At 42.0% G+C, this 25,364-nt stretch overlaps 1 protein-coding gene across 3 annotated transcripts in view; it reads right to left on the bottom strand.

Annotated features, from left to right (window-relative positions):
• YLPM1 (YLP motif containing 1) overlaps positions 1-25,364 on the bottom strand; it is a 94,593-nt gene that overhangs the window by 22,935 nt on the left and 46,294 nt on the right. Inside the window, exons 18-21 of one of the 3 annotated variants that reach the window (XM_048852226.2) lie at positions 22,218-22,269; positions 16,330-16,460; positions 12,858-13,038; positions 12,064-12,469 (exon numbers count right to left, since the gene is read on the bottom strand). In XM_048852226.2, the coding sequence (XP_048708183.2) occupies positions 12,892-13,038; positions 16,330-16,460; positions 22,218-22,269 (330 nt within the window). In that variant the 3' untranslated portion in view covers positions 12,064-12,469; positions 12,858-12,891. Of the gene's footprint in view, positions 1-12,063; positions 12,470-12,857; positions 13,039-16,329; positions 16,461-22,217; positions 22,270-25,364 lie in introns of those variants that run through there. The other 2 variants (XM_048852228.2, XM_048852229.2) reach the window with 2 other exon arrangements.

The following is a 25,364-nucleotide window of genomic DNA, read 5'->3' as shown; positions in this document are numbered from 1 at the left end:
AAATGATGAAAAATTATCTGTGTGTCACTTCTTTCCAGTCAGCTTCTAGCTTACCCTTATGCAATTCTCAATCAGAATGATTTAAAGGTCCAATAAGCCCTTCTGCCTGGAAAGCTAGTACTCATGAGGAGAATATGGGTCATTTCAATACACTTGGTTGCTCTTCCATTTTCAGTTGAGCATACAGTACTGACTTTTTTGTTTGGAAACAGTACATATGCTTACCTGGCCTGTGCAGATTTGAGCAGAACCACAAACTGGAGAACATATTCCTTTTCTAAACAATGCAAGTCAGCTATAAAGTGATGATCTACCTCAGTGAAATATGACTCCACTAGATTTAGCACCAACCACTCTAACTGGAAAAAACATCTCAGACTGAATTTTGGTCCCAGGAATATTGAAGAAAAGGAGAATGAGAGACACCTGTATATCTATTTGGTGGAACTGCATTGCCACTTCTCAAAATATATATCCACTCTGTATATAGAATATTGCAGCCTCCAGGCTGTAAATCCAGGACATTTCACCAGATTTAGAAGCCCTGAAGGGTGCATGCCTTTTATAGGAACACTTCACTGATAAGAATGAAAGACAAATCATGCCACTATGAAGTGAAAGTGACTCATCTAGATCAGAAATCTTCAGAATTCATCAATGTGTTCAACAAAAGCCTCAAATGCTCCAATTCAGCATCTGTAAGAACTGGCAAATGGGGGAAAAAACAGTTTTTTGTAACTTTTGTTCTTCGAGATGTGTTGCTCATGTCCATTCCATTCTAGGTGTGTGTGCACCGTTGTCGGAGATTTCTGCCTTAGTGGTATCCTTAGGGTTGGCTGCGGCACCGTCTTACTACCACGCTCATCCATCTGTATATTAGGCACCACCGACCCTACACCCTCTCAGTTCCTTCTTACCTGTAACTCCGACAGAGGGGTAGGAGGGTGGGTAACGGAATGGACATGAGCAACACATCTCAAAGAACAGTTACAAAAGGTAAGTAACAGTTTTTTCTTCTTCGAGTGCTTGCTCATGTTGATTCCATTCTAGGTGACTCAAGCAGTATCCTTGGAGGCAGGCTTGGAGTTCAGTCTGGTGGCTTGTAGTACTGCCCTACCGAAGCTGGCATCGTCAGCGTAGTGGAACATGAACGTATGGACAGACGACCAGGTGGCTGCCCTGCAGATGTCATGAATAGGCACTTGGGCCAGAAAGGCTGCTGAAGAGGCCTGCACCCCTGGTTGAGTGGGCAGTCACAATCACCGAGGCTGGAACCTTCCCGTGATCATAGCAGTAGCAAATGCAGGCGGAGATCCACGAAGAAATTCTCTGCGCAGACACCAAGCAGCCTTTCATCCTGTCAGCCACTGCGACAAACAATTGCGTCGACTTGCGGAATGGCTTGGTCCTCTCAGTGTAGAAGGCTAATGCCCTCCTGACGTCTAGGGAACGTAGCCTATGCTGCTCCTCCGATTTATGCAGCTTTGGGAAAAACACAGGTACGAAAATGTCCTGGCTCGTATGAAATTGGGAGACCATCTCGGGCAGGAAGGCTGGGTGTGGTCTTAGCTGGACCTTGTCCTTGTATAAGACCATATAGGACAGTTCTAAGGTGAGCACCCTACACTCTAAGACACCTTCCAGGACAGGAGAAGGAGAGAGCAGGAAGCCACAGGTTCGAAGCGGGGACCCGTGAGCCGCGACAGCACCAGATTCAGGTCCCACCGTGGGACGGGGTCCCTGATGTGCGGGTAGAGGTGCTTGAGGAACCTGGCCATCATGTCCTCGGTGAAAACTGACCAGCCCACGAATGGCGGATGGAAGGCCAAGATGGCTGCCAAAGGGACCTGGATAGATGAAAGGCACAGGACTTGGAGTTTGAGATGTAGAAGGTAGTCCAGGATCAACTGCCTCAAGGTAGTCCAGGATCACTGCTAGGTGGGTTGCTCTGGTGAAGTGTTTTCTACTGCACAACAGGACCCGTTGGACATCAGCCAAGAACTGCTGCTCTTGCTCATTTAACCATGCAGCCAAGCCATCAGGTGTACTGCCTGCAGGTTCGGATGCAAAAGACTGGCGTGGTTCTAGGATAGCAGATCTGGCCAGAGCAGTAGCTGTAATGGAGTGGCCAACGAGAGGTCCAGCAACGTGCTGAATCAGGGCTGGCACGACCAAGCTGGCACTATGAGAATCACCCTGTCCCGCTTGATCTTCACAAGGACCCTGGACATAATGGCACCAGAGGGAAGGCTTACATCAGAGCTCCCGACCACTTAAGCAGAAAGGCGTCCGACAGGGAGCAAAAAATGTGGCATTTCCTGTTCCCTGGACATGAACAGGTCCACTCGTGGAGTCCCCCACTTGCAGAAGATAAGCTGAGCACATCTGGATGGAGGGACCACATGTGGCAAGACAAGAAGGACCTACTGAGGCAATCTTCCCAGGCATGCTTGGCCCCACGGAGGTAAGCGGCTACGAGATGGATATCATACTGCAGACAGAAGTTCCAGAGTTGGAGAGCTTCCTGGCAGAGGACAGATGACCTGGCTCTTCCCTGTCTGTTGATATAGAAGACTGTCATCATATTGTCCGTTAGGACCTGCACCACCATGCCATGCAATGGAGGCAGGAAGGTTTGGCAGGCCAAGCAAACCACTCTGAGCTCCCTGATGCTGATATGCAGGGAGCGATTGTGACTGGATCAACAACCTTGAATGCTGAGTGTGTCCAGATGGGCTCCCCACCCTAGGTCCGAGGCATCTGAGAAGAGAGTTGTCAACAGGGATGGAGCCACAAAGGGGACCCTTCCAGCACCGATGTGGGATCCTGCCACCACATGAGCGATGACAGAACATTGTCAGGAATCCTGACCACCTGGTCCATGATGTGCTGGTTCAGGGCATAGACTGACGCCAGCCATGCCTGCAGGGGCTTGAGGAGGAGCTGCATGTGCTGGACCATGTAAGTGCATGCTGCCATGTGACCCAACAATTTCCAGGCATGTGTGGGTGGTGGTGAGAGGGTGGGTTCGCACACACGAAATGAGGTCCACTATGGCTTGGAACTGAGTCTCGGGGAGGAAGAACCTGGCCTAAGTGGAGTTGAGGACCGCCCTGATAAATTCTATACATTGCACTGGGGTGAAGTTTGACTTTCTCGTTTATTACCAGCCCCAGATAGCAACAGGTGGCACAGGCCAGATCAAGATGCCTCCGCACCTGATCTCAGGACTGGCCCTTTATGAACCAGCTGTCAAAGGACAGGTAAATTCGGACTCCTCAACGTCGCAGGCAAGCGGCCACTGGCTCTATACACTTTGTGAACATTCTCAGGTCCGACGAGAGACCAAAGGGCATCACCATGAACTAGAAATGGTGCTGGCCCAACATGAAATGGAGGAAGTGCAGGTGCCCCAGGAAAATGGAAATATGACAGTATGTGTCCTTTAAATCGAGGGGAGCATACCAGTCTCCCAGACCCAGGGAGGGGATGATGGAGGCCAGGGAGACCATGCGAAACTTCAACTTCTTGAGAGACTTGTTGAGACGACACAGGTCCAAGATGGGTCTGAGGCCTCCTTTTGCTTTTGGGATTAGGGAATAACCGGAGTAGAATCCTTTTCCCGCAATGTCCCAAGGGACCTTTTCCACTGCCCCCAGGCACAGGAGGTTTTCAACCTCCTGGATCAGCAATTGCTCGTGAGAAGGGTCCCTGAAGAGGGACAGGGAAGGGGGGTGGAAGGGAGGGCCGGCTACAAACTGCAGGGTATAGCCCGATGAAATCATGTCCATCACCCAACGGTTCGAGGTGATACAGGACCAGGCTAACTGGAAAGAGCAGAGGAGGAAAGAGAGAGATGGATCCAGCATATTGACTGAGGCATTGTCCCAGGGCACACCCTTAAAAATGACTGTTTCTGGCCTCCCTGGTTTCTGTGAGGGTCAGGTTGTGCAGCTGAATGGGAAGATGAAGGATATTTCCGTTTAGGCCTCTTGTCCTTGTCTTTCCTCCTGTAGTTCCCCAGGACCTAGAGTGCGGAGGAGGAGGAGGAGGAGGTGGAAGGCAGAACAGCTTCCTGGCCTGCTGAGGGGTGTGAAGGCACAAGGACTGGAGGGTGGCTCGAGAGTCTTTAAGGCTTTGTAGCCTCATTTCTGTGAGCTTGGAGAAGAGCACCGTCCCCTCAAACGGGAGGTCCTGAATAGTGGCCTGCATCTCTTGGGACAACTGAGAGGTCTGCAAAAATGAGCTGCGTCTCATTTCCACCGCAGATGTGACCACCCTGGCCGCCGAGTCAGTAGTGTCCCAGGCCATCTGAAGGACTCCCCTGGCCACCGCCATGCCTTCGTCCACCAGCGCAGCAAATTCCTGGGCATGATTCGGTGGGAGAACCTCCTTGAATTTATAATTTCAACCTGTGGGACTCGTCGAATATCTGCCCAATGATGCCTGGTGATCTGACACCCTAAGCTGAACACCGGCTGACGAATAAACCTTTCTGTCAAATAAATCAAGTCTTTTGGCATCTTTATTTTTGGGGGTGTCACTAACGTGGTACTGTCTGTCCCTTTCGACACAGCCAGGGATGCCGGTGCGGGAGACTGTGTACAGGTATTCAAAACCTTTCGTAGGGACATCTCTCTTTTCTGCTTTCTTGGAAGTCGGTGGAATAGAAGAGGGCATTTGCCACAGTGACTTGGCAATCTTGAGAACCCATGGATGAACGGGCAACGTGACCTGGACGGGGTGGCAGCCGAAATAACACTGAAGAGGTCATTGGCCTCCTCCATGACCTCTTTCCTATTGGTAAGTTCAGGTTCTCAGGCACCCTTGTAAGGAGGGCCTGGTGTTCCTTAATGTCATCATGGGGACTGTTTGTATGCAATGGCCCGGCCACCACCTCGTCCAGGGATGACGACTATGATTGCACCGCCTGTGGAGGAACTTGTTCCCCTTCCTTCTCCAGGGAGGGGCCCCTGGTCACCGGGGTCCAATGTGCTGCCCCTGCAACGGATTCAGCACTGTGCTCTGACTGTGGTGCCATGGCCAGTTTATCGGAGACTGCCAGATAGGGGTGGTAGGGGACCGGCATCCACAGGCACACCCCACGGATTCCAGTATGGCCACTGGGAGGGCCACTGCCCTTGCTGTGATATAACCGTGGTGGGTGCTGCACCGGTCTTCTACATCAGTGGTGAATCGGCCTTCAATGTGAAGGACTGAACTCTTGGTCCAAGTTGGACCACTGTCCTTCTGGCGACCACGGTGGAGCCATCAAGGCCTGAGTCCGCCTGCTGACTCTGGTGAGCAACCAGCTAGGCGAGGGCGAGTAATGATGCCTGCTGTAGAAACGGGATCGGAGGGGACCACTGCTGTGATGGTGAACAGCCCCTCCTGGGCGGGGACCGACGTCCAGGAGACCGCCTGAGGGAGGGTGACCAAAGCCTAGGGGACCTGCAGCCAGAAGCTCACCGGTACTGGTGATATAGAGACAGATGCCTCGACTTCGGAGTCCCATGCCTAGTAGGCGGAAAATGTGTCGAGGACCTGGGTCTTCTGGCTGGAGACCCAGGATACGGTGCCGGGATCCGAGGTCGTGGAGATGGGGATCTGCACCTATGGTCCGGTGAGCAGGGGTGCTCCACCATCCTCTGAGGCTGCACCATGAATGGCTTGCCCTTAGGTGCCGGGGTCTTAGCCAAGTCCGCCACCTGGTGCGTTGCCTGTAGGCTCATTTGGTCTTTGGCCACCAGGACCACCTTGGGCACTAATGGCCCTGGAAGAGGCCGGGGACCCCTGTTGCTTCCTGGGGCTGGGGGCGGATCCCTGTGTAGCCCCAAAGTGGGTGCAAGGCCTGACATAGGTCCTTTGCCCGAAGTCCTCTTGTCTGGTGCCGAGGGGCTCCTCTTCTTTTGCCACTTCTTCGGCACCGGCGAAGGGGAATGGTGCCAGCTGTGCGCTCCGCACCGAAGCACAAATACTCGGCATGGGGTCCATAGTGGAGGGCTCCGACGCACTTGTGCGTTCGAAGTCAGAAGTTTTTACAAATCCGACACTTGTCTTTTCTGTGGGATTCCCCCAGGCACTTCAGGCAAGTATCATGGGGATCACTGATAGGCATGGCCTTGTGCATGTTGAGCGGGGCGTACCCCGCTCTGGGACTCTAAGTACACTAACCAAACTATATTAAAAGCTAACTAACTACTTACAAACTACTTTACAACTATGTACAGATAAGAGAACAAAAGGCTATAAAGAACTGCTAATGCTCTTGCGATCTGCAAGAAGAGGGGCTCTAACCAACTGTCACGGGCAGTCAGAAGGAACTGAGAAGGCGTAGGGTCAGTGGCACCTAATATACTGACGCATGAGCGTGGCATTCAAGGGGACGCCACAGCTGACCCTATGGATACCGCTAAGGCAGAAATCTCCAACAACTGTGCACGTGGGAACGCACACACCTAGAATCGTGTTGACATGAGCAAGCACTTGAAGAACAGAAAATTATTCTTACTCTAGTCTCCTGACAAAATTAGCGAGGAGTGCTAAAAACTAGAACTTCATAGTGGTGTCCTGAATGGAATTCATAAAGATTTCTGCTCTTCACACTTTCCAGTTCTAGCAAGCTCTACTTTTTTCTCTATTTCTGGTGGGAAAGCTTTAGCAACAGGTGGGTTTTGTGCAATTAACCAAACATGGTCAAAAATTGGCTTAATCTAATCTCCACTAATAGCTCAACTCCACAGATGAGCTCCCTCAACTGAGTACACTTTATCTCTGGCCCTCACACTTGTCTTGGGTTTTGTCAATTGCATTGTCCCAGACTATTGAAAATTGTCTTGAATGATGATGAAAGGAGATATACGGTGATACTGTAGTCGTGTTGGTCCCAGGACGACTACTGATGGCTCTCAAATTGAGGACCAATCATTAACATCAGAGGCAAACTGGGGAGCCAATGGAGGAAGGAGAGCATAAGAATGATGTATTCTTTGGTGTCTGACTTGCTGAGGATGTGGGCCATCACATTCTGCACAAGATGACCCTTCTGGGTGTTGCTTCCACTTTGAATCCCAGGTATAGTGAATGACACAATCCTCACTGGAGCTTGCAAATTTTAGTTTAGACCCCCCATACCACCTACATATGCTGGGCTGCCTTGTCAGGAACTTGACAGCTGTCAATTTTGAGCAGAAAGTAGAATCAGTTCCTATTCCAAGTCAACAGTGGTTTTTCCAAGCTCTGTGATCTGCCCAGAAGCATCACTGCTTCTGTAGTTCCCTGGACAGTAGCATTATTATTAAAATGGTGTCTTCTGTTAACTGGGAATCGCTCTTTGAGGAGATAAAATGCTGTTACCACCGGGGCAGCTGCATTAAGAGAATTATTTTTTGTATTTCTGCCAGAAATTACAAACTCATATTAGTGGCAACGAGTTGTTCAAAGGGCTGGATTATGTCATTCCTTATTGAAGACTTGGAATGAGTGTTCCAGTGGTGCTGAAGTCCAAAAAGTGTTCAAGCAGTGAATAGCAAGTATAGGTCTGCACCCCTATTAGCAGAGATTTCATCTGGTTAGGGTCACAGGCTTGGCGAGTACATGGATGGGAAAAATACAAGGTAAACCCCAATGTCAGAGGAAGTGATATTGGTGATTCCATCTTAACAGAGCATCAATGCCATAGTATGATGCTATGGGCTCCTGTGCTGCAGAAGTATCTTTAGAAAGGGACATGTGAAGATCTGATCTGCTCTAGTCCTTAAATATCTATTAGCAATTTTTGCCAGAAAAATTAATAAGTACATTTTGAAGTTTCAGTTCAAGAAGACTTTTCTTTGCTGACTGGAACTTGTATGTAGTGATGATCTTCACTGCAAAGAACCACATTGCAAGAGGCTGCATTTCAATTATATTTTTAGACTTCAAGCATCATAGGGCAGAAACGGCATTTTCATCTGGATTCTGTACAGCACTGAGCACTTTCAGTGCACAACACACAACATATATCAAAATGGGAACAAGGAACAATCTGTTACTTCTCTGCTCAAATTTGCTACCCATCGTATTGATACGCCCACAAACTGGAGTAAGAAAGAACTACACTGAGCTTCTTGAATAATGCAATATTGCTTTACATAACAGACAAGTAGCCCATCGAACTCTTTGCCACAAGATATCATTGAAATTGAGAGTTCTGCCAGATTCAAAAAAGGACGGGACATTTATATGAATAATGAAAACATCTACAGTTACAATTAAAGATGATTAACAAAAATGAAGTTTGGGAAAGATATAAACCCTCATGCTTCTCAGCATATGGCAATCACTAAACTGAGAGGAGCAGGGGTTGGAAAAAACTGTTATGGTCCATAAATGCCCACTTTGAGGCTTCTTGCACCTTCTTCTGAGACATCTGGTATTGGTCACAGTTGAAGACAGGATGTAGTGGAATAGATGGACCCTTTCACTGTGTCATTATAACAGAGATAATCATCTTTTAGATCAGTCCTCCAACAGAATCTGAAACCTTCTCCAGTGATTCCAAATGTCTGCACAGAGATTTCAAAAGGCCTCAGAAAATATTTAACACAACACCTTTACAAACATGTAAAAACAGCGATGTGTAGTGCAGCAACTGACAGGCAAGGAGCAAATTATTCATTGATGGATAGGATTCAGATAGCTGATTGAAGCAAATCCAATGAATGCCAAACCAAATCACAGAGGAAGAGATATGAAGAACTAAGATGTAATTTTTCTCTTGTAATTGCAGGGAACTAATAATGTGAGATACCACTAACACCGATTAGCTAGTCTCAACACCTAAGTGAAAAAACAAACAACCACAGCAACAAAGTTGGTACAGGATTCTTTTCTATTCAGGTTTTTTACACCGTAGCCATAACCCCATGGTTTACTGAAGATTTCTAGAGTAAAAGCATACAAGATGACTTACGACAAACTGTTTCCTCAGCATCCATCTTATCTGTGAGGTGCAGATTAAGTAAAACATTTTTTAGCCCTTTGAAAATGCTAATTGATTGTGAACTGCTTTGTGGAAAAGCATGAGTCTTATCCTCAGGACAGACAGTTTCATTGTTCTTGAAGAGCAGAGATGTTAAGAGTGACTGAAGGCCAAGAAGGTGCGACAGTCTTTAGCGAAGCAGTGAAGCAAGTGAAAAACAGGGATGAAATGCTCTTAAGCCATCAATCTTGCTGAAGAGGTGGGTGCTGCATTCTGCACCAGTTGCTTCATTTTTAAAAATAATGTTTTCAAACCATGGTATATTGCAGTGGTTTTCAACCTGTGGTCTTTGGGCCCCTGGGAGTCCACAAACTATGTCTAAGGAGTCCGCAAAAGGTTGTCATTACTATAGAACAGTGTTTATCAACCTGTGGTCCATGGATCCATGGGGGTCTGCAGACTATGTTTAAGATTTCCAAAGGGCTCTGCGCCTCCATTTGAAATTTTTTAGGGGACTGCAAATGAAAAAAGGTTGAAAACCACTGGTACTTTGCATTGCACAGTACAATCTGGAGTTAAAGCCATTTATGATCATAGCCAGGTCATAATCTGAGAGAATGGGGTGCATTCTCCTAGTTAACCACAGATTGTAGGAGGCATTTTTTATTCCCAATGCTGTATGAGCGCAGTGTCAGCGTGGGGTCTAAGTCCCAGAAGCTGCCTGTGGATACTGGATAGGACAGCAAAGAGGATCCAACTTTGTCATATTCCACAGCTGAGTGCTCTGAATCAATCACCATCACCATTCTCTGGGCATGGACCAAGGATGTGACAATCCAGCTATTTGTAACTCTGCCAGCAGTGCTGATGAGCAGTTCAAAGTGCTGGATTACTTCATTCTTTGAAGGACTGGAGTGCATGGAACATGGTGGAGATTGATGCTCTGATATTACGCAGATATAATACTTTCTTCCTGAGCCACTTCCCAACAATCTGCCCCATTCTGATCTGCTGGGTGCTCATACTCACCACCACCATGCTGCAACACAGATGGCAAAGATCATAAAATTACTGTAGACGTGGATGCATTATAGTACCTGTAAAGAACAAACATCAACGTGACAGAAAAAAATTCACCGTATTTTGAGGATATTGGCAAACACTTGCAACAGAACTTTTTCATAATGTAAACATGATACTCAATTTGCACTGCCCTTCCAGTTAATTGTCATTTGCCATATCTCTTGTCACATCTGACTGGTAACAAGTGTAACCCCTCACGTGTTCTGTGTCTGTTTCTCCTTCCTTGCATGCAGACCAAGGGAACAAAAACAGCATGGCCTCCTTGAGTGCTGGCTGCTCAGTTCTGCTACAAACTGCATGAGAACAGAGGAGACACTGTGATCCCCTCTGCCACTCTCTGTTTCTATGACTCTTGCACGCTCCAGAAGAATTATTTCTCCTGGAAAGAAAAGTGTTAGAACTTGATTCAGACTGATTCTGAAGGTTATAATGAAAACATCAGCTCTTAGCGTCTGGATATAAAACTAACCCATCAAAATGGCACAGGAAGTGAAAATGGGTTCAGGAAATACCATCAGCGGTCCAGATTTGTAATGGACAGACTCCAGTTGGTAGCCTCAGAATCTTTCTGGTAGCCACTATGCTGAGGAATGAGAAAGCAACTCCTTTGAGACAAGCCTTGACTGATCGCCACAAGGACACAAAAGCCCTCTGATTTCCCGGAGTTCCTGGCAATTACTGCTTTGTGCAATGCCAACTTTGTGAGAATTCAAAGACAGTACTTTGCAACATTTAAAAACAGAAAGTAAATACTGCTGTATTATGGGATGTGTACACACAAATCTACATTTGTTACCTTCTGGTGTAAAAGCATTACATTCAAGGAGCTTAATTTTTCTATATGTAAACATTCATTCAGGTCATAAATTCAGACAGTCTGTTGTTCACCCTGAGAAAAGCTTTCAATCACACACAATGAATCAGGCTGAGAAATGTCAAGTAAACAGAAATGTATTAGAATGGCAAACAAAAACCATTCAATATTACAAACAATGGCTCTAATTTAATGTACCAAACAATGCCCTCACCAGTCTTGATTGGTTAATAAACGTAGAAGCAATTTGCAATGTAATCACTCAGCAGAGCAACAGGGAGCACAGAAGATGCTTTTAGAATTTCACTTTCTTCAAAGTGTGCAGAACAGCAATTTCAAATAATTCACCATCAACTAAGACATTTTTCAGATAATCTAGCACCTTCTCTTTCCATACAAGTCTTAACGTAAGCCTTTGGTTTGGAAACCCTGAAAGAACAAAAATGATCTATTCAACTTGCTCATTAGCAAATCTGTAACTCTGTCCATCAGTGGTGAGACAAATGATAATGTACATAAAGCCCCTACTCTATTGTTCTCAAAGTGGACAATTATTTAATCTATCTTTTACATCAGGTGAAGCCCATTTCTTGGCCAGACTGAGGTATCCTTTAGCTCATGATCTGAAAGTCTTCATTACTTCTTTTAAGTGAAATTAAATTTTGTGAGGGGAATGAACATGCATTGATGTGGAGTCAAATAGACCACCTGACCTATTGTGACCACAGGGACTTTCTGGGCTCCCCTTGAGAGGGCTTCCCACATTCACAATTTTCCATTACTTGGTTTAATTTCAAACTCAGCAATAAAGGAACTTTTTTCACACTCCACATTACTACCTGGAGTATTTCAGTACTCCAGAATTAAATTCAAACCCACAGGTAGCAATTGAAATTTAAAACAGCTGAGAAACTAACAATCCAGAAAACACTTCAAAGAACAGCTGCCCTGCAAGATGACAGAGAAGATGTAAAATTCTGTAGGCCAACAAGAGCCAAGACCTAAAAAAATAAGCTGGCTACAAAGAGGAGAGCAGGTGGCTCCTGGAGTCCCCAGGTAAGACATGCACTCAAACAGAAGCATGATGCCTCTTCCAGATGACGGCGATTTTGAACATTCTGTCAACACGTGAAGACAGACCACATTTAAAAGGTAAAACAAACACCAAGAGAAAGGCCCATGCTGTATGGCCCACCAAACTCACTGGGTTTATAGTGAAAGTTTATTGTTCTGCTTCCTAGTACAATAAGCTACAAGGTACGTACAGTATAAAACGAGAATGGCCACAAAGCAAAGGTGATACAGACATTCTGTTACAATACAGTGGAGGAAACATTCTCTGCCTAATTTTTCCACCCTACCCCACGCATAGCAGCTAAAACTACTGACCCTCCCTCCCCTCCAAAAAATATTAAAATGAAAACTCTCGCTTAGGTGCAGCGGAATTGTATGTCTTTTGGGGACACTGGTTATCATGTGCCAATATTTCAAGGAACTTTCAGAAACTAAAACAACAAAAGAAACAAAAATAATCTGTGAAGATGGTAGTGACATGATCCATGCAGGATGCTCATGCCACGCTGGGTTCAGTTCTCCTCAAAGTAAATGGCCTGTAAAGAAAAGAAAAGTCTGTTACACTGAGAAATGTATCACTAAAAATGGTCAGAATTCAAATACAATAATGTAGAATCTGGAATTGGAATAACTAGGTATCCAGCTGACATATATTCCGGTTGTCCTTATAATGAACACTTACACTCTTATTACTGACAATGTTTAGAGATTTTGAAGGCTGATACCCCTTTTCCTTCAATCTTGAGATGCTACACACAGGAGATTATACACCAATGAACGTGTACAACTGACAAATCCACCTACCATTCAAGGCCCCAGACAAGAATATCTGGAGGGAGAACCCTAGCAATGTGTGTGCTTTAATCTCATCCTCAACTCTTAAAAAACAGTGAGACTAAATTTGTATAATGGTGGAACACTTACCTTAAAGATACAAAAATTCCATATAATAATTGTCTCAGATATATTTGGTGCGGTTGAGGGCTCTCTCAGCAAGATGACCACTTTCATCTGTGATCTTTTCCCAATCCGTTTGTCCAACCACAAAACCAATGGCCCTCTTCCTGTCTGCATCCTTCTTTTCTTCTAGGTCTGCCCACCTCACCTATGAAGAACACAATGTCAGTAGGACAGCCCTTCAAGAATAAACACTGGAACACTAGTAGGCCTTTCCCACACAGGCTAGTGTACAAAGAAAATTCTTAACCTGCACTCAACCATTTTGGTTCTGAAATTGAAGACCCAAATCATTCTCTCAAAGGAAGCAATGGATGTTCCACCAATTACATCATTTAAAAGGGAATGTTCTGAATATATCACAGGGTAGAGAAAAATCTTGCACTGGCTGGGGGATGGACTAGATGATTAAGTCTTTTCCATTTTAACACTAATAATTCTGTGATTCAGAGCATAGTGGCTGCATTTATTCTAAGGCTTAGAGGAAGAGTATGGCTGGATGCCTACTGCTCACAGGAACCAAGAGGAAGACCACTGGAAAGTATTCTTCTGTGTGGAAGGATTGATGGCAACTGGAGGAAAGCCACAGAACAGAACAGTGCTTCTGTAAGGAAGGATTACATAGGCTTACTTCTTAGTGTTCACCACCGTAGTGTGCACGAATCAGTATTCTACTGGTCCCAAATGAAATGGCACAGAGAACACGATACCACAATGTTGAGCTACAATTTTTTCATAACTATAATCTTTCTCTGCATCTACCTTGTAAGCTTAATTACATACTGGAGTCATTTAAAACTAGACTGGACAAAGTACAAGAAGATATACTGTAGGGAACAATCCTGCACTGACTGAAGGAGAGTCACAATCAATAGTTCTTTTCTATCTTTGGCTTCTATGACACATTTCTGGATGAACCTTTTCACTACCTCAACCACTGTGCTAAGTTGCTCATTCATGCATTTATGTCCCATCCCACCTTGACAACTGCTACTTCCTCCTCTACGGCTTCTTAAAGTCACTAACAATCTTCATCTCGGATCTGTTCAGACCGCTGCAGTCACCTTCTCACCCACACATAAGTGCATATATGGAATGAGGGGTTGGGGTGTGGGGAAAGAGGGCATAAAAGCAACTAATGGGAAGGTTGTAACCAGGACACAAGGTAGGAAGAGTGATGACAAGGCTAGAGAAGCAGTATCTGCAGGCAACTCATGGTGTGTCTACACAGAAACTAGACACCTGTAGCTAGCCCATGCCAGCTGACCTGAGCTTGCAGGGCTCAGGCTGCGGGGCTGTTTCACTGCTGTGTAGACTTCCAGGCTCGGGCTGGATCCCAGGCTCTAGAACCCTGCAAGATGAGAGGGTCCCAGAGCTCCTGAGCCCGGAAGTCTACACAGCAATGAAATAGTACCATAGCCTGAGCCCCACAAGCCCATGTCAGCTGGCACAGGCCAGCCTTGGGTTTTTCTTTGCTGTGCAGACATACCCTCAAGAACAAATCTCTTCCCCATCCTGCCCTCCACTCCTGATTTCTGCTGACTCCTTGGCCCCCAATGCCCACCCCTCACTTACTAGCCCAGTTCCCCAACCTACTTAGTTCAATGTCCTCATTCTGCTAACCCAATGTACAAGGAAATAACTTTTACATTTATTTCTATTACCACTAATTTTGTATAAATGTTTATACTTATAAAAATAAAAGGTTAATAAATGTAAAGAGTATTTCCCTACTTAGTGATGTAGGGGCCCTGGTGGGGATGGAACCAGGGAGAGCTGCTACCCAACCTTGCTCCACCCCTCAACTCCCTTCACCTCTGAAAATCTCTTACTGTTTGTAAGCAAGTGGTCCCCTGGAACAAAGCTGTCTGTTAAACCATAAGACATTCATCAGAAGAAACCTCAGGTCCTCTTCTCCAGACTTATTTTTCCCTCTAGCCACCCTGCACAAACTCACACTGAGTATCATTCTCCTGCTAAACCCCTTCCTGGTCCACAACCTCCAAGTAACTACCCCACTGTTGTCCTCCCCAATCACCTTCATAGCCTCCTGCCCAAAACTCCGTAATACCCCCACTCCTCCCAGATCCACTGGCCAAACTTAACCTACTCATCCATCTACCTACACTTTTAAAAAATCAAAGACGCTCTCCACAAAAATTAGCTTAGACTAAAGGTTGCTCAATTGCATTTTCTATGACCATGATCATTAAAAATTAAGGATATCACTAGAAAGGTCAGTGTTAACATCCATACCAACCTCAATTTACATCTTATCACCCAAACACAATTACAAACTCTTCAGCTCCATGACAAACTCTTTCAATTTTAACATACAACTAACCACTATGTACACAACCAATTCCTCCCATTCCCTCTGAAATGCACAAACCTGCACTTCAACCTCAAATTTTTCCATGCACAATTAGTATAGACACTATGATTACACACATCTATAGGGAATAATATAGCTTAATCCTGCTGAGATTAGAGTTTGGGTTATTGAATGTATGTTGGAATTAAAAGGGAGTTTGTTGTGGAGCTGAGGACTCAGACTATATTCTATTGGTGCTTAGGGGAGTAAGACACAAGTTGGTTGACTATAGCTGTAAATGACTTTACTATCAGTTTCCTTGATTTTAATGACTATCTTCACAGGAAATGTAATTAAGTAACCTTAACTCTAAGAGATCTAATTTTATGGTAGATTATTATTTTAAGTGATGCTCATGCAAATTTGTACATTCATATGTCGACATGCATTTTTACCTTCCATTCATAGAAGTATTTCAAGCAGCAGCACACATTCAGGGATGATAAAGGATCAATTTTTATTTATACAGAAGCTATTTTTCCAAAGAAAATCACTCAAACTGAACCTGCCCTGAATTTAAGAACACATGCTGTTTCCTTCACTACCCTTATTACAAAGCCTACCATAAAAATCAATTAACTTTAACAGAACATAAGTCACATACATAAAACCCATTTTATTTTCCTCTTCTCTCATATACAACACACAGTACAAACTTCCTAGCCTCTTTTCTGCATTATATACTATACCTTTTGTGCCCCCCACAAAACATACACCATACACAGAATACCCATCTCCATGGCTTCTCTAGAAAGTCTGCATCTTTATTTAGAACGTTTCCTTAAGAATGGTGTATCTTTTTCCTAATTCTCAAAATCTGAGACATATGCTGTTAATCTTTACTATCTTCAATGGCTCACTTTATCGTATCAAATCTGTATGTGTTTGGAAGACCATGTTCTTAAGAACAGTCTGCCATGGCATCTAATGGGACAATGAAATGAAACAATGATTTCACACTGGTCCTATATGCAGGCAAACTGAATGAATGGTGCAGACTATGTTCTACAGAGAGAATGCTGTATGAGTCCTTTAGAGCTATTAAGCACTAATGGAGTTTATTACCCTCTTCTTGCCAGGTTCAGAAGCACGTGTATCATAGTCATCTGGAAGCTGAAGATAATCCTCCATCCTACTGGCAATTGCTTCCCAATCACGTTTCCTCTTTGTGCCTGTCCGCAAGCCATCCAGCTTGTCTGAGAACAAACACAGAGCCTCAGCGTTAAAGGAGAAAATTTGTGAAAAAGGCACACAAACAAGATGAGAGAGGGAACACTTTCAAAAGAATGAGTCTGTATTTCACAGCAGCAGAACTTGCACATCCAGATTGTGTTGATGAGTGGAATGATCTCTAGTTTGTTTCAACTCTAAAGACTCACCCCCATTTCCAATTTTTATATATCTTTCATATTAATTTTGTCAGTAACACTCAGTATTGCCGTTTGTATGAGGGAGGAAAACGTATCTTCCTGGAATTCACATCATTCAGAGTCCATGCTCAGCAGGCATAACACTGCTGCTGGAAGCTGTTGGTGGAATGACAGTCCCATCTATTCTGCAGTTTAACACAATATTAAAGCCACACATTTTCTTCCAAGTGTTGGGTATAATACTGTGTCAAACATGGTATAACATGCAATATCAGGAACTTGGGGTCCATCAAACTGTTAAACCTACTAAGGACTGTATAGTAAGCAGTTTTTGAAGAACTGCTTCTACTGAACACAAAATCCTGGGACTGCAGAAAGACTCAATCTATTATTCATAGTGTGAGAGGTCTCACACACATTAATGCTCAAGAAGTAAGTTTGTCCAAAGGTCACTTTTTTCTTCTGTTGCTTACTGAACCAGAGTGACCAGCCTGAGAGATGAGGTGAAACAAGATGACATTTATCGAGTTATACGAACTTCCTGTTTTTGGCCACTTATTCAAGGCAGACTGCTAGTGGTAATGAGACCAAGTACATAAGAGACCAAGTACATAAGGTTAAGGACTAATAGGTGTGAAGATATGAAACTGGCTTTACAGAGCTAAAAATAATTCCACTACCTTTTTTTCCCATTGGTGTTTACTCACTGGTTCATAATGTCATGTAGTAAGTTTGTTGCCCCTATATTTTAAACAATTTCTATAATCACTGCCACGTTAAAGTATATGTAGAGTGACTTTTTACAGTTATTTGGTGTTCTCTGTAAACCATTGCCAGTGATGACACACTAGCTCAGAAGTCACTGATGTTATTAAATTAGCCAACAGGAGATCTCTGAAACTAATCAAATACAAAGCAACCTATTTGCTGGGCAGCAGAAAAGGACAGTCTAAAAATGTGCATCCAAAGAATTTCAGTACATAGATGAATTTTGTTTTATTTAAAATAGCGAAGAGCAGAGTAGTACTGGAAGTCATGAGAACAAAAAAAAACAAATGGTGACTTGTGCATACTTCAGTAAAACTTCACACGACAAACCAATAAAGTAATCCCTCCCTCATTTAATGCTAGAATTTTCAAGAATCCATTATGCCCCATTTAATTGGGACAGATTCAAATCTTTCATCTGTTCAAGCAAAGCATTTTTGAATTCCCTCCCCAAAGACACTACAGTTAAAAATCAGCACAGAATAGCTGTATCTGCTTTCCTGAAGTGCTAATAGTTACATAGAATAAAAGAAGAAACAATGCAAAGTCAAATATGCCAAATTTGTGACTACGGCTCCATAGAGAGATGCCATCTCCTTTCACGAGAGAAACTCTAGCCATGGGAAATTCCTTTGTATTGGTCCAACAGTAAAGGTACTTCCAAGCCCATCTAGTATTATTCACAAATTACTCAACACAGACCACTGCTATTATAAGGGTCTACAGAATAAACAGCATTGAAAAGGAGAGCAGCACACACATTTAAACTGTGACAAATGGAGAAGTCGAGGAACTCTGTGACAAGGCAGTCATATCAACACTTTCCCACTGCGAATCAGAAGTTTCTGATGCTAAGTGCAAGTAGCAAGCACATCTGATCACCAGCATGAAAGAGTTAATTCTCCCACTTCACCTGTGTATAACAAAAGTCGCAAATCGGTACCTTAAAGTTTTGCAACACTCAAATGTAAAAAGGTGAATTAAGGACTGCACCGTCAGTTTGAATAATCCTTCTTTTAAGGACTCCGTTTATCTCAGTACAGAGTATGTTTTTAAATTTAATCTCCTTTTGTGTCTGAAGTTGGCTGCCCTTCCAGGGAGATCCGCTGCCATCTATGCCATGGTACTTCAAGGTATGTCCAGAGGTGCCCCCAGAGCAGACACTCCTTGAAGCATTCTCAAACTCCTATTGCACTGATCCTTGGCAGATCAACTCAGAAGGGTTTGTTGTTATGAGACAAGGTTTCACTTTGTAATATAGAGCCCGCGATGGTAGTTATGGAAAGAAATGGTTATTTAGCACCCAATTTTCAAACTTTAATCATTCTACCATTTAGAGTTTTAAAAATAGCAAAATGGCAGGATCCTTAAAATCTGTGAAACTTCTTAAAAACTCACCTTAATTATTTTAATTATAAAAGCACCTGAAATTAGCCAATAACTTTTTGTTTCTCAATACTAGCCACCCCTCCAAAAAAAGTTATAATTTTCATATTTTTTATGCAACAACTCATAATGGCCTGAGTGAAATGTTATTAGCATCCTAGAATAAAGTTTTACAGTGCAGATAATACTTCAGATATTGTGAAGGTAGTTTTCCCATCTGTGAGGTCTGAACATTGCACTATTAAACCATACTTTTAAATAATATACTCAAAGAGGCAATTATACCTCAATCAAGACAACAAGCATTAGCCGATTTCTGTAAGCTGTAAATGGAAGAACTTGCTGCACAAATACAGAAGGGCGCATTGATATACATTTTAAACAGAAATGTGGCTGGGGTTGTACCCAGAACATGTATGAAAAATGGGCAGCAGTATGCAGGGGCACAGTATTCAGAAGAGGAATGTACCATCCCTGCCAGAATAAATATTAACCAAAGCAAGAACTCTAAGGCAAGGAGATTTTCATGTGCTTGGTGACTGTCACAAGCATGTTCAGCCAAAAGCTCAACATTTCAGACATTCTCCATGACACACTGTAGCCAGTAAAATTCTGTTGTACTTTACCTGTAACAATGTTTATAAATAAAAATAGAAAACACAACAGAATTTGTAGCTGGCTGCCAAGTGATTTGGGTGAACCAATACATCAAAGAAATGTATTTGGCTTAAGATTCTGCCTTTCAGCCCTTTCACCTCTGTAAAAGTCTGTCTACTGTGTGAAAACATGCTGAACAGGCCAGTATCTCGCCAGGAAACAATCCAAATCTGGAATAACAAATCTATATTACAGCTTTACACACCATTTAGTATACAGTTCTAATCAGTCACTGCTGAAATAGACTATTAGGAATAACTATGACTTACTAAGCATTACCCTGGAAATCCTAGGATGCACCAGATATCACCACTTTTAAGTCCCAAAACGCAAGGTTTCTTAACCACAGTTTTGGCTGACAATGCCTGAATTTATAGAGCAACCTTCTAGGAAACAGCATCCATAACAATGGGATTTAGGGCTCTTTGTAGCAATATGATACTTGTTTTTAGTAAATTTTGTTTTTTCTATAGCTTTTTGTAGAATTTAGGCTTATTGGGGAAGGGGCTATTTATATCCCAACAGGGATAGATTCAGTCTGTTTCCAGGGTGAGACCTCTTTAGCAACAGGACATGGTGACTGTGGAATACAGTTGTCCTGTTAGCTGAGTTCCTGATGAGAGCTAGTTACAAGAAATGTGTGCAGCTGATGTCAAGATCAGTGGCTAACAGAGTCATTTTGTTAGGAGTTTAACCCTGCAGTTTATTTTACATTTATTTGTACATATTTGGGTTAAGTGGAGATGATCCTATATTACTTTTATAATTTGGATTTATTACCTGGAAAGCGTATTATAAAAACAATTATTTTGCTTCTATTTTTTATTAGTGAGATTTAACAATGTGGGGAGGGGGAGATTTTAAAAACTTTGTTAGTTTCTGCTCCATACTCAGTTTTGCTGGGGATGCTACACACAAAGAATCCTATATATTTAAAACAGTTCAATTGTTCTATGTATCATACATATTTTGGGCTTCAGTATTTGATATTTGTAAAATGTGTGTAATTGAGGGATTTTTTTGGGAGGTGTTTAAAAATATTAGTTGTGTGTAATGGGACACTTCCATTCCTCTTATGCACATTTAATGAAAAACAACAGTTATTTGGAATATAACACAATAACCAACAGCTTTGAATTTTTTAAACACACAGATTATTTTATGCTATGATTTCCAAAACAACATTTCTTAAAAATTATCACGGCAAGCCCTAAGAAATAAGCTTAACAACAGACCAGGGTTGTGAACTCTACAGCAAGAATGCACATAACCCTTGGAATGAGTTTCTTCTTTAATTGCTTAGCTGTTTGATAGACCTCAGATACTGAGAAAAGGCTCATCCAGCTGTGCTGAAGGTATCAAGAAGTCTAGATGTTCCATCAGGATTTCAATGGCTCATCAAGAGAACGTGGCAGCAGAAAAGATGCTGCAGCAAAGCAGTCAAACAGCAGGCGACAAAGGGCCATTTATGTAAACAGGGTCTTCTGGTGCCATTTCTATGATGCCGTTAGGATTTGAAAACAAGAATACAGAGGCATGTATCACATACTCAGACTCACTGTCCCGAGGGTTAGGCAGTTATATATAGTGAACTTGCTCTTTGAAATTTACACTACACATCCCCTTTCAGATATCTATTATTTTATCATAAAGGTGACTGAAAGTGATCCTTTTACCCAGGTTGGTTCAAAGATCCTGTTTTAGTACCATTCCTGAAATAAACATTGTTGCTCAAAAGTTGCATATTAATGGAAATTCCTTTGCATGCACACATGCTCCATCACTTGGCCTTGTGCCTGCATTTCTCTTGCTGATTTTGATGGAAATATCAGTTATAACAGATAACATCTAGCAGCACAGCAATGTTAATGAGATTGGCAGTGGAGTTAAAATCATCTCCTTTTCCAGAAAGGTCCATTCTGAATCCCCTGAAAAGTGTCCCACAATTCTCAAGGAATTTCATTTGAACAGCTGACAGTAATTTTTATATCTAGGTCTTTGAAAGGAAGTGATGATGACTGGATCATTCAGAACCAGGTTCAGAGTACAGAGCTTGTGATATCTGGTCACATGACAGTTTTGGAAGGCTCTCCAGTACTATTCCCTACTAAATATTTCTCTTAAGGAAAAACAGTCTCTCCTTAATTATTAAATTAACCATGTTCTCCTGTTGGCTCAAAAAAAGTACACGTAAAATAGAAGCAGGATATGGTATAGTATTTATGTTTGTAACCCCTTTGTGATGACTTAGTAAAACTGAATGAAAATGCAAGCAGTAGGGTACACCAGCCTTTCCTTAAGCCAGCACAACACCTATGTTGCAAGACAGACACTTTTTCAATTGAAAATTTAGACTTAAGAAAAAAATGTATGCAGCACGAATACGAACGTGGTATATTGTGAATGGATTCAGTTGCCTATTTACAATACAGAGGAAGAATGAAATATTGCATTTTTTTTCTTTTCAAACAAACTACTTCCCTTGAACAGGTGGATGAGCATCAGTATGGAAATGTGTACTCTATGTCAAAGTGTATAAAACAGCTATGGCTAGGAACATTAGACTATCTCTACCTTTACTATTGCAGAAAAGAGAACCTACATTTTACATGGAAGAGAAATGTCTTGTAGATTCACATACACATCTATGACATAGATCACATACACAAGCCATTTGGTCTTTGGCAAGAAAAACTGCACAAATAAGCAAATTAAAGTTCTGCACATACCATCAGATACCAATTATAGAAAACAGGGAAAAAAAATACCCACCTAGCTTTGCCTCAGAAGTGTCCATCTCCCATTTGCTTTTCGGAATGTAACCCTAAATCATACACAGAGAGAAGCTCGAAGGATTAGAGACACACACACACGCATATCACTTTTGAACTGGAAAAAGCATTATAATGGGAGCTTAAAACATTTCTTTTGGTAAAGTGCAATTCACAGTTAGCAACTAAGGGAAACCAGGTTACTAGACACTTCAGAACTTCTATATCCACTTTATATTCAGTGCTTTTAGTGGCTCTTTTGCATTGTTACAAGAGTGCTGCTTCTGCAAACACAGAACAAATTTAACAGATAGTAATAGTACTGAAACTGCGTGCAAAGTTACAACATTATATTGCCCGAAGTGGCATAGGTTTTGTAACATAAATTATCAGGTGTTGAGAATATTCAATGCACTACAAATACAACTGCAAAAAAAATGACATTAGCCATATGCTCTTAAGAATGTATTTCCAGAACAATTCACTACAGCCAGACTTCACTGAATATTCCTATTAAAGGAACAAACTAAAATTTAGTATGCAAAGTCAACTTAGTACGGACTCTAACATTAAATGGTAAATCCTTTTTTATAAAAAAGGTTTTACTAGTTTAAATTAGAGTTAGATTTTGTTGAATCATGAGATATAAACATTAAAAAAGTTGCTTATTGAAAAACTGCAAATGTATCATAGTTCAAACATTGCTTGTCATAGAAATACAACTACTGTATCAACAACAGAAAGAATGCATTTTATATGTAATAAAGTATTCAGCTACTTTATTCCATGTGACTCAAAATTTTAAATTCTGCAAGATCCACTTGATTATTCTTTTATGATATTTCCATTTTACAGTGCTTGCTCAGTGAGGATTTAATTATACTATTTGTCCATGATCTCTCATATACTCCAGTTTCAGCTGCTTAAATTGTTATATTATTTAATGATTTCTATGTAGTCATATTAAAAAACCAACATATTGAAACATATTGTATGAGAAACTTGTTATAAGTATTATTCTCTCTAGAGAGGGGTAAGCATCCCTATAAACAGGTTTCAGCAAGAGGTTAGCCCCAATCCTTAGATCAATTTTATTACACTAACTCAATTTCTACGCTCTTTATAGGTGCTCTCTATAGATACTAGGGTATACTGGCACTATACAGGCTAACTACTAGATTAGAGTATATTATTCTAGAGAGAGATGCTGCTGTTGCATACATTGTATTTACATACACCACAGCATGACTCTTTCGAAGTTCTTATACAATTCTAACTTTTATCCAGTTGTAGTTTCAGCATTTTAAGAATGATTTTAGTTTACTACAGATTATGTATTTTAATTTGCAAGTAGTTTTTTAAATCAAGTATGTATTTAGTAGGAACTAAGTCATCTGTGTTGTACTATTAACTATAATGAACTTGTATATTTACATCAAAATTTTTAGTAAGTTGTGCATTAAAACCTGTTCAAAAGCTCATCTACTACTAGAACACTGCATTTTATGGAACACTGTGCTATTTGCACTAGTTTTACCAATATGCTGACAACAACACTGAATTTAAAATGTCAATACTTCATACCATCAAGCACAGAAAAGAAAGTTTTTTTTTAACAATACAAAGAATCCAGTAGAGTTGATATATCAACATATGAGTGACTATGATGGTAGGGTGACCAGGTAGCAAGTGTGAAAAATCGGGATGGGGGTAATAGGCACCTATATAAGACAAAGCCCCAAATATCAGGACTGTCCCTATAAAATCGGGACAGCTGGTCACCCTATATGATGATGTGAATTAAATGCCCTGTGTTCTATGTGCTGAATCTGTACTGTATCCTCCTCCTTCAGTTAGTATAAGACAAGATTCAGATGTCACCTTTTGGTGCAAGACAGTCTCTCAGGGACATTTGCCAGCTGGTAGGTGCTTCTGACCCCTCCTTCTCCGAGGGCAAAATGGAAGTGTAACAAAATGAATGCAAGAACTCCCACCAACGGCTCTCAAAAAGACAACAGATGTCAAAGACAGTGCACTGTTCCACCTTTCTGTATCAGTCTGGCATGCCTCTCTCTGACATTGGCCACATCAGAGAGTAGCAGAGATGAACTGTAGTAGATAACTCTTTGCTGTTTTTTCTTTTGCGTTTCTGAATGGAAGCCATATTTATATGTGGACTGTTTTTAATTAATAATTTACTCAATTTTCAACCCCCCCGCTTTCTCCTTGATTTATGCAACTCAAATCTGTGGTTATATGTATTGCATAATAGAAACACACACACACACACACACATATATCTATATAGATATATATATTTTTATACAGGGTGCTCTAGAAAACTAAAGACACTACTATCTGTTTTAGGTATGGCCCATTTCCAGGCAGTCGGAAGTTAATAGCCACGTTCCTACAAACAGTGAAGTGTCTTTAGTTGGAACTCCTGATCACACTTTATTCAGACTTATTCTCTGTCAAAGGATAACTTAGTAAAGAGAATAAATGAGTCATATCAATAGAAAAAATGTTTATTAATCTCTACTCTGCCTGCGGAGAGTTTTTTAACTTTTATATTTCCTTTCTCTTCTACAATCTATCAGCGCTGACCCCATTCCTAAGGAATAGTGAACTTTCATCAGGAAAAAGGTCTCGGTGTCTCTCAGAATCATTGTTACCTTTTTTTTAATTGCAATCTAGCTCTTTGGTTGTAGGAGCCAGGATTTGGCATGAACAATTCATCAAGCACTGAGTTGATACAGCTCCAAGAAGTTACATTTATTTAATAAGCCATCATGGCCTTTTAAATATTTAGCAAATAAAACGAAGCTTAAAGCCCACTCTCCAGGTTTCAGTTATCTGAATGATATCCCACCTCAAGACTGAGTAATCAGCTATTATTAGCAAACAAAGAGAATGTACTTTGGGAAAGACGACATGCTTCTTCCCAAACCTTTCTAAGAGATAAGTACAGCATTAAGTGGTGTCAGACACTACTTTAGTCAAGAAAAGTTTGTAAGACAAGCGCAAGTTTAAGTAAGCTAAGCTTAAATAAACTCTGTTCCCACCACAGGGTTTCTGCATGTCTTTGTACTTACACAGGGTATTCCATATGTAACAGTACATGTGCTTTCCCCTTCTCCACCTGAGA

This window comes from Caretta caretta, chromosome 6 (genome assembly GCF_965140235.1).
Source record: "Caretta caretta isolate rCarCar2 chromosome 6, rCarCar1.hap1, whole genome shotgun sequence".
NCBI lineage: Eukaryota > Metazoa > Chordata > Testudines > Cheloniidae > Caretta > Caretta caretta.
The sequence above is the reverse complement of the archived record's forward strand: the minus strand, read 5'-3'. Positions and strand labels throughout refer to the sequence as shown.